Consider the following 13,230-nt stretch of genomic DNA (forward strand, 5'->3'; position numbering starts at 1 on the left):
ACAGGATAATGTAACAGTTTCTTGAGATGGCAATTTTATCTACAGAGGGAGTTAAGGAAATATTAAACATTAACAGCGTGATGCAATTTATGCAATTGGTGATGCAATCAATTAGGCTTTGGTAGTAAGTACTGCTCACTCTACTTTGTGGATTTTTATAGATAAGTTAAGGAAAATTCAAAAAACTTATAATGTAGATTACGAAAGAAATATTGATAGCCATGAACGGCCACAGAAATGAACATGCTATGAAGAAGCTGACCGCAGAATTTTAAATAAGGTCAATGACCATAATCAGCAAAATATAGAATGCCTTCATGGAAATGTGCAATTTATTTTCCTCTTTGACCTATATGATTATTATTCCATAGTGTATAGTGACCATTTAGATTTCCCAGGTTGCTGGAAAGTGTGAACTGGTTATACAATGGGATTATCTAAATAATTTTGTTTGATGGTGAAATTTAGTGGGATATATAAGGAGTATATTCTGACTACTACCTCTAGGGAAGAGTTCGGTAAAATACGTTTAGCAGAACCATGCGGGATTTGTTAGAACAGCTACACTGTGTTGTTCTGATGGATTCTCACCTTTCTAAAGATATTATACTGATGCAGTTTTGGCATATCCTGTGGTTCCAAATATATCACACAGACATAATATAGAGATATAGATATATTGGTGCATATTTAGATGTAAATTCATCAATATTGGCTCAGAAACCACAACAATTCCACTGAAGTAATGTATTTTATTTCTCATTAAACTTTAGGCATTTCCAAGCTACTGAGGTTTTGTGCATTTTCACTCTTGTTTCTGTCTTTTTTGGAAAAAATGGTTTTTTCCATTTTTCAATGGTCTTCCTCAACAAAAATTTGTAAGACAGGATCATCTGCATTTTTTCTGTCAGAATCCATTTATTGTTGGTGATTGAAAGTTCTGTTTTGTATTTTCCTGTATTCTTGGTTAGGGAAGTGGAGGTTACTAAATGGTATGGAAACTACCATGTTACCACTTGAGTGTGTTTTAATCAACAGGGTTTTTGTGTAATTCAAGAGACTCTTTTTGGAGTAGTTTAGTCTGAGTCAGCTGATTGGTATATCTTAGTGATTTGGGCACACATTGGTCTGTTCACATGAGTTGGTGGTGAGTAATTTGCTTTGCTTCCTGTTTGGAATGATTATGATTTGTCTCACTGTCTGGATAAGTCTCACTTTTCCAACAATCTCATGTTCTAACATAAGCAAGGTGATCATTTTTACAATTTGTTCATACTGGTTCTGGAGCCACAAGCTCCACAGTTGTTCTCTCCAAATGCTTAGCTAAATAAAATGAATACAACTCATTTACTGTGTATTATGGCTCTTCATATTAATTAATTCTGCCAGAGTACCAACTACCTGAAATCAAATGATGTTTTAAAGATCCTACTCACCTTTGGCTGTATTAATGAAGTAGGGAGAGATGTAACCACGATCAAATTTCATCCCTTCTATGACCTCCAACTCATCATCTAATGTTTTTCCATCCTATTAAAATCAAAATGTAACAGTTATCAAGTATTTAAAACAGACTAGTAAATTTTCATTGTAGCTTAAGATGGATTTAATATGGCCAATAGTAAAAGAAGCAAGAAAAAGTATTTCTTGTCAATTTATTTAAGCAATCTATTTCAGCAATCATTTCATTTAAATCAGTTCAGTAATTAATTAAACCAAGATTTAAATACATACTTTGACTGTTATTACACCATCATTTCCAACTTTTTTCATTGCACTTGATATTAATTCTCCTATCTGGCTGTCTCCATTAGCTGATATTGTTGCAACCTGTAATAAAGTAACCTTCTTTATAAACAAATGTGTGTATGTATTATATATATTATATACATTATATATATATATATATATATATATATATATATTACACTGAAGTTTTGAAAATTTGTTGAAAAAAACATCAAAAATTATTCAAAATGTTCTTAGGAAAACAGTTCAACTTTCTCATTCAGTCATTACACTATAAATGAAATCATCAGCAATTCCCATCACCCCTTTCAAACACAAGATTTTCACATTAGTTTCCTTAATATAGCAATCTCCCAATTTACAAACAGCATGCATTCCTGAAAAATACTTCATAAAACAAAAGTTCATAAGTCAGGAGCACCTCCCCCTTAGATGTAGTGGCATAACAAGAGATTGTGTTCTAAAAATTAAAACGTCAACTAACAAAAATGCATAACTGAAATAACATATTTATGTAAGGTATATGTCCTAACAGAATTTAAACAAAACAAACTGTTTTTAAAAAGAATATTTTAAAATAATATTTTTATTGCAATATGGGAATATCTGAAGTAAAAAAAAAAAAAAAAAGGTAAAGTGCAGCCATTATCAACCCACTGCAGGATGGAAGCCTCCTCAACAATACATGCTGAGGGAAATGGACCATAATCTACCACGCTGGTCCAGTGCAGGTTGGCAGATCAACCGTATTCAGCAGTCAGGGGCTTGAACCCCGGTCTATTCAAAGAGCATGTGCTACTGCACTCCCGCTCCTGACCACTTAGCTACAGATATCTGAAGTATGGCTCCTCAAATGCAATAGAAATGGATTGTGCTTGAAGTCATGAATATGAATTAAAGAACAGTGATCAATCATTTATGTCAAAGAGTTTAGAGATTTTCTAAGACTCCAAGAGCCAGGTAAAGAAAGGGTTGGTTTAATGTTGTGCTGTTTTCTTCCCCTAAGAGCTAATTAAGCAGCTTCGAAGCTGATGTCGTGTGAAGTGTGAAGTTGTAGCTCCATATTTTACCTCTAGCATCTTGATTTGATTAGAAATAATATTTTAAGGGCTGGAACCCTTCCTCTTCCCCCCCCCCCCAACATACACAGAAGTCTGTGCATTACATTAATTTCAGATGTTTTAGCATTTTAATTTGAGTTTTTCCTTCCTGAGAAGGAAAAACTGAATCAATATCCCATTTTTAGGATGCTTCATTAGTCCCTGGGCAATTTTTAAGGCAAAATGCAATTCCATAAAGTCCCACAAATCTACACATATAAATGATCATATACAGGCCTGGCGTAGCCGAGTGGTCAGGGGCGCGAGTGCAGTAGCACACGCTCTTTGAGTGGACCGGGGTGTATTGATTGATTTATTGCAAACTCCATTGACCTGGTGGTAGTGCCAGAGTATAAACAAAAATATATATATTTCAGGGCATTACTCAAGAAGGAAAAGTTGGATTGACAGCAAATTTTGATAGTCCCTGGAGAAGCTTCCAATTCTTCCAATTTCTCCTACAGAAATATTGAAATAGATTTAGAAAAGTTATAATAATTGTTCAGATTTTCACAATGCTATTTGCCTATTGATGAGGTCCCAGAAAGGATCGAAATCTGGTTCTGGGTAGTGGCATACACTTCAAATAAAAAGAAACATGTTTCTCCATTGGAGGTCTGACGTAGCCAAGTGGTCAGGAGCACGAGTGCAGTAGCTCACATTCTTTGAGTTCACATTCTTCGTATTTAGCAGTCACTGGGTTCAAGCCAGTGACTGCTAAATACAATTAACGATTTGTATTCATTGATTTATTGTAAACTCCAGTGACCTGGTTGTCGTGCCGGAGTATAAACAAGAACATTCTCCATGGAGCATTATCTTTTATTTGGAGTAGTGCTATATCAGGGCAATTCATTGCAAAGTGTCTCCACAATACGAGATCAATGCACTAAGTTGCGGTGCCTCCGTAGCCAGGTGGGCAGGAGCAGCAGTGCATAGCACACACTTCTTGATTAGACCAGGGTTTGAGCCCGTGAGCACCAAATACGGAAAGGTTAGGGAATAACCACCGCATATCCCCGGAGCAATATGGCCTTAGTTGCTAATGCTCCTAAGTAGTGCTAAACAATAACAGCACTACGTTGCAAACCAGTTTGCTCACTGCTACATACAAAAAAAAAAAAAAAGATTATGACATGCACAGTGAATTATTACAATGTTTGTAAATTCTGCTGCTTTATGTAATTATATAGCCATTAATTGTTATTTCTTTTTCAATAAGAAGAATACCTTACAGGAAACCTAAAATTGTGTATTAAGACAAACATTTGCCGATTATTTACAACTTGCAAATTATAACCTGTGGGTAAAAGACCCTCTGGGTGGCAGTGATCAGTGTGCTGATGTGGGATTTAATTAAAGACATATATATGTCTTTAAGGACTGTCAGGGTAAAGGGAAGGGCTTTGTAAAGGTGATTACAGTGGTCTCAGACAGCTTTTAAATTCTATACAGTGAGACCAACTAATGATGTTACCAACAACAAGTTCTAAATGCGAAGCATTCATAGAAGTAATCACAGAAGCTACTAGGATCTTCATAACAACTAAGAAATGCCATTCCAACCTAAATAGATGTCAGATGAATTGATGAAACTTGTGGCATAGAAGAATGACATGACATTTATGAAAGAATGACATTTATCACTTTTATGCTTATAAAAGTGATAAATCTACTGTTTTGCAGTGTAAAACAGACTTTTTTTGAGTGTGTTAACGGAAGAAAGTGACTTTATTGTGGGCAAGTTCTTTCTAACCCGTACAAAAATATGGCTACGAATAACAAGGGAAATGTGAAAAGATCAAAGGCGGTGATGATATTAGCGAATAAAATTGAGTTATTAGATAAAATTTCTAATGGTGAAAGTGTCTCCTCAGTGGCAAAACATTATAAAATCAATGAGTCAAGGGTACAATCTATCAAAAAATTGGAAGAAAAAATCCGCCGTAGTGTCTGTGAAAACGTGCTAATTGCTTAAAAATTTGCTCTGTAACTAGTGATGTTAAATTAGAAAAAGGAAAAGGCTTTAAATCTGTGGATAGAAGACCGAACTCAAAATAAAATTCCGTTAAGTTCACTCATCATTCGTGAAAAGGTAAAACTCCTTTACTGGTGATAGCACTGGTGGGATAAATTTTTTAGCTAGCAAAGGCGCTGGTTTGAAATTTATAATAAATATTACATTTAATATTAAATTGTTTCTTATTTTCATTTCAATGCCATATGCTTGCATTTCACTATGTACTGTATGTACATAGTCATATTATGAAGGTACATATAATACATACATAGACAAAATTTTAGACTAGTTTTTGTTATATATTTCATACTTTGGAACAGAACCCCTTTATTACTATGGGAGCCATAACTCAGTATTCGCAGCATTTCTCAGGAAAGTAACCCCAGCGAATAGCAGGGGGTTTACTGTATTCTTGGATTTCGGGAAAGCTTTTGATACTGTTGCATATAAAAGACTGCTATATAAATTGAAGCAGTGTGGCATTAAGGGCAAGTTACTGCTCTAGATAAAGGGTTGGCTGGGTGGGAGAAGACAGTTATTAATGGACACTGCTCTTCATGGACGAACATTATTAGCGGAATCCCCCAGGGTTCAGCACTGGGCCGATCGTTGTTTTCTATATTTATTAATGATGGTGATGAAAGTATATCAGGCTCGATATCTAAGTCTGAAGATGATATAAAGGTTGGCAGGATAATTAATTACAGTAATCAGGGTAAGCAGCTGCGACAAATCTAAATAAATTAGGCAAATGGGAAATAATAGTTGAAGTTTAACACTGACAAATGGAAAGCAGTATGACATATGGATTGCAGTAATCCCAAATTAACATACCAACAGTGAGGTACTACACTCAGGGTAGTAGAAAATGATAACGATCTGGGGATAATTGTGCAGTCTGGTATGAAATTTTCTGAGAAATGCAGACAGGCTGCCAGGACAGCTCATATAGTTTGTCTACAAAATACAGTAACAAGGAAGTGATTATCCCATTGTATAAGGCAGTGGTTAGGCCGCATCATCAGTACTGCATACAGGTCGGAAAGACTCATTTTAAGAAAGATGTAAATCTGCTGGAATAGGTGCAGAGAAGGGCAACAACTGGTGCAGGGAACAAAAGGGTGGTCTTACCAAGACAGATTTCAGTTCTGCAAATTGCAGCATCTGGAGACTAGGCACCTGCAAGGTGATCTGATTGAGGTGTTCAAAGCATTGAATGGATTGGGCAAGCTCAATGCTGATGGCATTCTTCCTCTTGCTTAGACTACACACATGAGAGGGCATAGATTCAAAATTCAAACTAAGGAAGGATAGTTGCAGGACAGAGGTTTGCTTTTAACCAGAGAGTGGCTGATTGTTGGCACAGACTTCCATCTAGTGTTGAGGGAGTGGGCATTTTGAATAAATTCAAGAACTAGACAAATTATTAGAGGGGATACAGGTGATATGAGAAGTTTTTTTTTTTTAAATGGTCAGCTTTCCATGAATAGACTGGTTTTAGTTTGTAATTAACATCTGTTGGGAAGTGAACCCTAGATAGTTTATTTTTTCTTATCAAAATGTTACAGAAATGCAGATATAATTATTAGTGAAAACAAAATTCTCTGTGCTTCTTATACTGCCTTACTAATGTTTACAGCATTGTAAACTTTTAAAGAATAGAAAATTCATGAATTGGGCATGAACAAAAATAAAAATCTGTAAGGAAAAGAATATGATGTGGAAGGAGTGAATTTGTGGAAGAAGACCATCCGAGATGCAAAGTTAAAAAGTGCATCTACCAATAGAAATACTCTATGTGAAAAAGCTAAAGAACTTGCAAATGAACTTAACAAAAAAAAGATTAAGCCTAGAGGCAGCTGGTTAAGCAGGTGGAATTGGGGGAGAGAAAGAATATTGTGTACAAAAAGCTTCACAAATAAAAACTGGACTGTAATCCAGGTTTAGCAGAAAAATGGGTGGAAAATGTATTAACTAACTTATTAGAAGAATTTAGTCCTGACTGTATTTTCAATACTGATGAAACTGGTGCTTATTTTAGATTGATAAAAAGTAAGAACTCACACATCTTTGGAAGGATCTACCAATTGAATACAAAAGCATCACAAATGTGTCAATGACATTGTGTGTATATATATTGTTCCATTATACTCCTTCATTATCCTAACAAAAATTACCAATGAGACACACTTTAATAACAGAACTGAGTTTCCACTTTTTGACCAGATCTTTAAATGTTTAACCAAAGAATTTTTACTAACAGCCATTCCATTCTAGTTTCAATCTTAATGTATATGTCAGATGTGTAATTAAATGTCTCATTTGTCACTAATAGAAATAATGACACAAGTACCTCGTAATACACTTTCCAAACTTCAAATGTATTATATCCAACCTCCCAATTTTTAGGCTTTGCACTAGCAACTAGTGTCCACTAGCAACCTTGTGCAGATGCCCTAATAACTAAATTAATAAGCACGTCGTTTCAATCAGACAAGTTTTGGAATGAGCATATATTACTTTCAATAAAATAAAATCTTTTACCATTTCTTTATAAATGATAGCTTTTTAATGAGTTTAGGGTGTATCTTTATGCAACAAAATCCATTCAACATTCTTTTTTAATAAACACTACTTATTTGATTAAGGGTTGCAGAAGCCTTATTTATCATTGAAGCACCTTCAAATTAACTCTTTTCTCAACTCTTTGATTTAATCTTAACAAATATAATGGAAAATCATTAACCTTAAGTGCATAAACTTAATATATTTCAAGTTGTCTATTAAACTACTTTGCACTTAAATTAAAAACAGCCACTTAGGGTCTTGTCAAGAATGTTACTTTCCCCACTCTTAAAGTGTCTTACCCAATGTCTAACTGTACTCACATCTACCAATATTGTTACCATAAACATTTTTGAGATGCACATGAATTTCAATAGGCATCACTTCTTCTTTGGTAAAAATTCAATCACCACTCTTTTCTTGATATGTATATCTGTAATATCTTCCATTTTGAACTATCTGTGTAATGCACACACGAGATCAATCACAGTGCCACTCAGTTTCACCAAATACAGTGAAACTAGACTTCTGGTGACTACTCAGTGGCACACGAAATGATCTATGGCACCGCATTTGAAAGTAAAAAATTACTTTAATTTCAACACTGAACTAGGTTGACATGTATTTATATTGTAATACAGTATATGCTTTTTTATATTTCATCATAAAAAAAAAACCTTCCACTTAATGTTATCAACTACTTAATGTCATCATTTTTTTTTTATTAATTGTCATCATAATAAGCGGCACTCACTGTTTAAAAAAACAATTTTTGGAATTTCAGTGTTAAATTCCTCTTACAGTGATTGATTATCATTTGAATGGGAGGGAATAGAATTTCCAAGTATTTCAGTAGCTAAATTCCAGTTGGTATTCTCTGACAGCAACATTTCTGGCAGCAATCAGTGTTACCAACACAACATTTAGGTACTGCTGGGCTCTCTTTTGTTGTTCTGCACACATTGTCAATGTGTGCAGGTGGGTCATGATCTCAGAAGGAAGTTTGCAGGAATAGACAGTAGAAATTGGTCATAAATCTGCCCATATTTTGCATGAAAATACACCTGCACCTTGATGAATACATACACCTGAATTGATCTAAGTGGGATATTCTACTTATGTTTAGGAAATGCTAAATTTAAAAATTATCTGAGATCTGTATCTAGACTACCTAGAAAAGGAACAAAATGGTTATTTTCAGGGTGAAAGTAATGTTTTCAATGTTATTGAGAAAGAAATAGAATTTAACTAAATCTACTATGAATATTAGAATTACCATTACTTGCCTACATGTGATAACCAGTTTTCCAAATTCAACACATATCCCTTCATCTGGTAGACTATTCGTTGGGACAGGAGTCCATTCCAACAATCAATTTACAACAGAGGATACCCCCTAACAAGATGCCTAAACAAGAATATAAACATCAGTCTTGTCTTATAACAGTCCACCAGACTTCTTCCTTGACAACCTGCCAACCATTATACTACTTGCAAGATGGCACCTCCGTAGCCAGGTGGGAAGGAGCAGCAGTGCGTAGCACACACTTCTTGATTAGACCGGGATTCGAGCCCATCACCACCAAATACAGAGGATGCGGAAAGGTCAGGGAATGACCACCGCATATCCCAGAGCAATATGGCCTTAGTTGCTAATGCTCCTAAAAAAAAACAAATAACAAATTACTTGCAGGGGAACCCTCCAACATTAGACACACTGCCAACACCGGTTTGACACGAACAGTGACAGGAAGAGGCAGTCCAGCCAGTATATAGCCACCAACCAATTTGCAAGAAGACAGAAAGGGAAGACAAAAAGCCAACCAATCAAAGAAATCATCATTTCACTATACCAAATACTAGGAGTCTACATTTTCCCCAGTATAGGAGAGCCTTCATTTTTATTTGTTCTTTGTTTGCAGGACTATAGCTGTCATGTAACCTGTAATTTCAAGTTTTTAATTTAATTTCATCTCAGAAGAAGATACACAGATTACCAAAACATAAGCTGTCTTTGTACCATTACTAATTATTCATAAAATTTATATCAATATTAAACAGCATCCTCTTAACATAGAGATTTCCTTATTATAATAGTCTAATACTTGCATTCAAAGTGCCCTTTGAAAATGACATTAGCAATATGAATTATGTAAGACAAAGTCACTTTTTTGACCTCGGCTAACATCAACAGATACTGTGTTTTAAAAAGTAGAAAAATCTGATATTAATGCTTCTGATAGAGGAAATCTTGAGGTTCAAATAATTAGCTTACTCAATTCCAAAGAAGGAAAGCAAGTTTTCATCCCATTTGGGCTACGTACCAATCCAAAACATTTTTTGAGCACTTATTCATGAGAATGTTTTTGCTTTTAAAAAATATTTCTTGGTTAAGAATAAAGACTGACCGACACAAAGACAAGGAATTAATTCTCAGATAGCGGACCACCAAAATTACAGTAGCCAAAGAAGAAAAAGAAGAGGAGGGAAACTTTTCTCTCCAGCTCACTGCAAACTTAATGTTTATGAGGAAAGCCTCAGATAGAATTTAGATAAATTCTATTTGCCAGCAAAAGGGTTTAGTATTTAGTCATATAGTGCAAGGAAGCCATAGCCTTTTGCTGCACCAGCAGAAAAAAACAATAGAGAAAATAAAAATTATGCACTTCTCTCCACACATTTCTTCAAACGGTCAGTCTCAACTACCTGAAAAGGCAACTTGTTCCAGTAATCAACAACTCACTAAAGGAAGACTTCCTATAATCTAGTTTAAATATAATCTTCCTATAATCTCTTCCCCCATAATTTGAATTTATAGCTCCTCCTCTTGGAATTCTTTATATCTTAGGCGAAAATTCTGCCTTCATTCATTTTACTAACTCCTCTCAAAGTCTTATAAAACTCGCTCTAAGGTGCCTGGTTTGCCAAGCTCTATAGCCCACATAACTAAAGTCTTTGCTTGTACAGTTGCTCTTTTGCCAATCTTGCCACACGAATTGTCCTTCCTTGGATTCTTTCAAGAAGCTCAAAAGTCTTTTTTCAAATGAGGTCTCGATACTTGAACACAGTAATCCAAATGTGGTCTTTACAATTGACTTATGCAATGGGTTATGACTTCCGTATCTGTACAGGATAATGTTCAATAAATCATCAATAGGACACCATGGGCTTGCTTCCCTTGCTGCCTGATTACACTGCTCAGAAAACTTCATATCTATCAAGATTGTAACTCCCAGATCCATTTCTTTCTCTACTGTTTTTAATTTGACCTGCTAAATGTATAAGTTATTTTGGAGTTGCTAGTTCCCAAGTTACCAACCTTGCATTTTGCTATATTAAAACATAACTGCCACTTTTCTGATCATTCTTGATGCCTGTTCAAGTCACCCTGAAGGAGCACTGCTGTTTAGTGCTGATCGTTAACGACTCTCCAATCTTGACATCACCTGCAAATTTTGACATCACCCTTTATTCCTTTGTCAATGTCGTTTATGAAAATCAGAAATAACAGTGGTCCAAGAACTGATCCTTGGGATACACCTCTTCTGACATTACACCAATCTGAAGAATATCCATTAATCACAACCCTCTGCCTTTTGCCCTGCAGCCACTCAGCAATCCATCTTAGAATCTATCCAGTAATCCCAACATATTCTAGCTTATACAGTAATCTCTCATGAGTTACTGAGTCAAATGCTTTGCTAAAATCTAAATAAACTATGCTGAAATTGCTCCCTACATCCAGCACATAAATAACTGTGTCAAAACAGCCTATTAAGTTAGTTAAACTTAATTTTCCCTTAACAAAATCATGTTGTGTCCTTCAGAATGCCATATGCATCTAAATGTTCCTGGATTGCACTCTTAATCACTTCCTCTAAGATTTTCCCTACAACTGAAGTCAGACTAACCGATTTGCAGTTACTGACTTCACTCTTAGAACCACCTTTATGTATTAGCGATATGTTGGCACTTCTCTAATCCAAAGGAATCTCTCTCAAGTCCAAAGATTGCCCTCATAATTAACCTCAATGATTCAATACATTCTAGCTACCTCCCTCAAAATTACTGGGTAAAAAAAAAAAAAAAAGATAAATTGCAGCCTTTATCAATCCATTCTGAATCCTCCTCAACAATTCATGTTGAGAGGTATATGCCATCAACTCCAGGAGTCATAACTTGCCTTTAGGCTCCAAAGTTCTTGTAAAAAAAGCATCTGCAATTTCAAAAACTTTCAAAATTATATGAAATTAGTGTGGGAATATTTACACACTAATTTCATATAGCTCAGCCATATGTGCAGCATAAGCTTTTCAAAATAGTCTTTTAGTTATATAAATGTAATTTCAGATGTCATGAGTAATGAATGTTATCATGCAACTGCCGGTTAAATTTTTTTATGTAAAATTTTTATCTTTTAATGAGTTTCTATTGACTTTCATCAGGCAATGTGAAGTACCTATTCAATTCATCAGCAATGTCACCTGAGTTATCTAAAACTTTCCCACATCCCATGCACAAGGGTACAATTAAAACAATTCATACAAGGGTTATCAGCTGTGGGGGAAGTAATGGTAAAAAATTCAAAAAGTAATGACAAATTCATCATTACTTGAGATAATAATATACTCTATTTATTTATGTATCATTTAATTCAATTTCATCCATTTCCAGATCTGAATTTCAAAATTTCTTTGATTTCGGCACTCAAAATTGGACAAAATTGGCCACCAGATGTGATTCAATTCTCCAATTTTTGAAAGCTATTCTCATTTTGCCATTTATTAAAACCCTGTCTACTATTAGTTGGAAACACATATATATAAGAGATAGCAACACATACTGCAAAGGCTAAGACAATTCATACTTGATAAACTACCATTTTATTTGAAACATACTTGACCTTGGAAAAGCACAATCTATGAACCTCTGAAGCCCAAATATAAAAATATTAGATATGTGTGCATACTTATGAAAAGGGTATAAGCTTTCAAAGATCAAACTTGCAAAATAATAACCTCCTTATTAGAAACATGGATTTTCATTACTGTAATATAAATGGTATCTTATAAGAAATGCAAGCACACAGAAATATTAAAAGCATTTAAATCCCTCAATAACATATAATGCTCAAATGCACATTAAAAACTTGCCACTTACTGAGGTTGATCCAAATAACTGAAAAAAAAAAGTCTGAATGGGTTTTTATTTTTTATTTTATTTATTATTATATATATATATATTTTTTGTTGTTGTTGTTTTACCTGTGCAATCTCACTAGGGGTTGTTACTGGTTTAGAAAGCTTCTTCAAATGCTCTACCACTTTGTCAACTGCTAGCATCACTCCTAAACAACAAAAAAGTTACACATTTAATCAAGAAAAAGAAATATACAGCAGACTGGTAATGTTATGAAACATTTTCAAACATCTACTTACTAGTTTAAAATTAAATAGTATTCTATATTATATTCATCATGAACAAACATGCCTAATGTTTAAACCACCAAATTACATTTCACCAAAACATAGGAATTAAGTTTTAAAATGAGTGTAACTTTAAAAAAAGATCAACCCACCATTTCCTAAGATGATCTTCCTGCAAACATGGAAGCATAACCCTATATAACATCCTAGCTAATATGTCAGTCCTCCAAGGGCACAGATAACATCCTGAACACACAACTGTCACAAGATTACAAAACATGTCCATCTGCCTGTGTAAAGATCTCACAGCTAACCTACGGTAACCAGTAATGAATCGACACATCACTGGATATTCAATTTCATCCTAAAG

At 34.6% G+C, this 13,230-nt stretch overlaps 1 protein-coding gene across 1 annotated transcript in view; it reads right to left on the reverse strand.

Annotated features, from left to right (window-relative positions):
* LOC150090960 (heat shock protein 60A-like) overlaps positions 1–13,230 on the reverse strand; it is a 118,642-nt gene that overhangs the window by 82,934 nt on the left and 22,478 nt on the right. Inside the window, exons 4-6 of the mRNA XM_090373599.1 lie at positions 12,699–12,781; positions 1,735–1,830; positions 1,437–1,530 (exon numbers count right to left, since the gene is read on the reverse strand). Of these exons, the coding sequence (XP_090229725.1) occupies positions 1,437–1,530; positions 1,735–1,830; positions 12,699–12,781 (273 nt within the window). The remainder of the gene's footprint in view (positions 1–1,436; positions 1,531–1,734; positions 1,831–12,698; positions 12,782–13,230) is intronic.

The sequence above is a fragment of the Mastigoproctus giganteus genome, chromosome 1 (assembly GCF_048544385.1).
Source record: "Mastigoproctus giganteus isolate SK-2022 chromosome 1, ASM4854438v1, whole genome shotgun sequence".
In the NCBI taxonomy this organism is placed as follows: Eukaryota; Metazoa; Arthropoda; class Arachnida; order Uropygi; family Thelyphonidae; genus Mastigoproctus; species Mastigoproctus giganteus.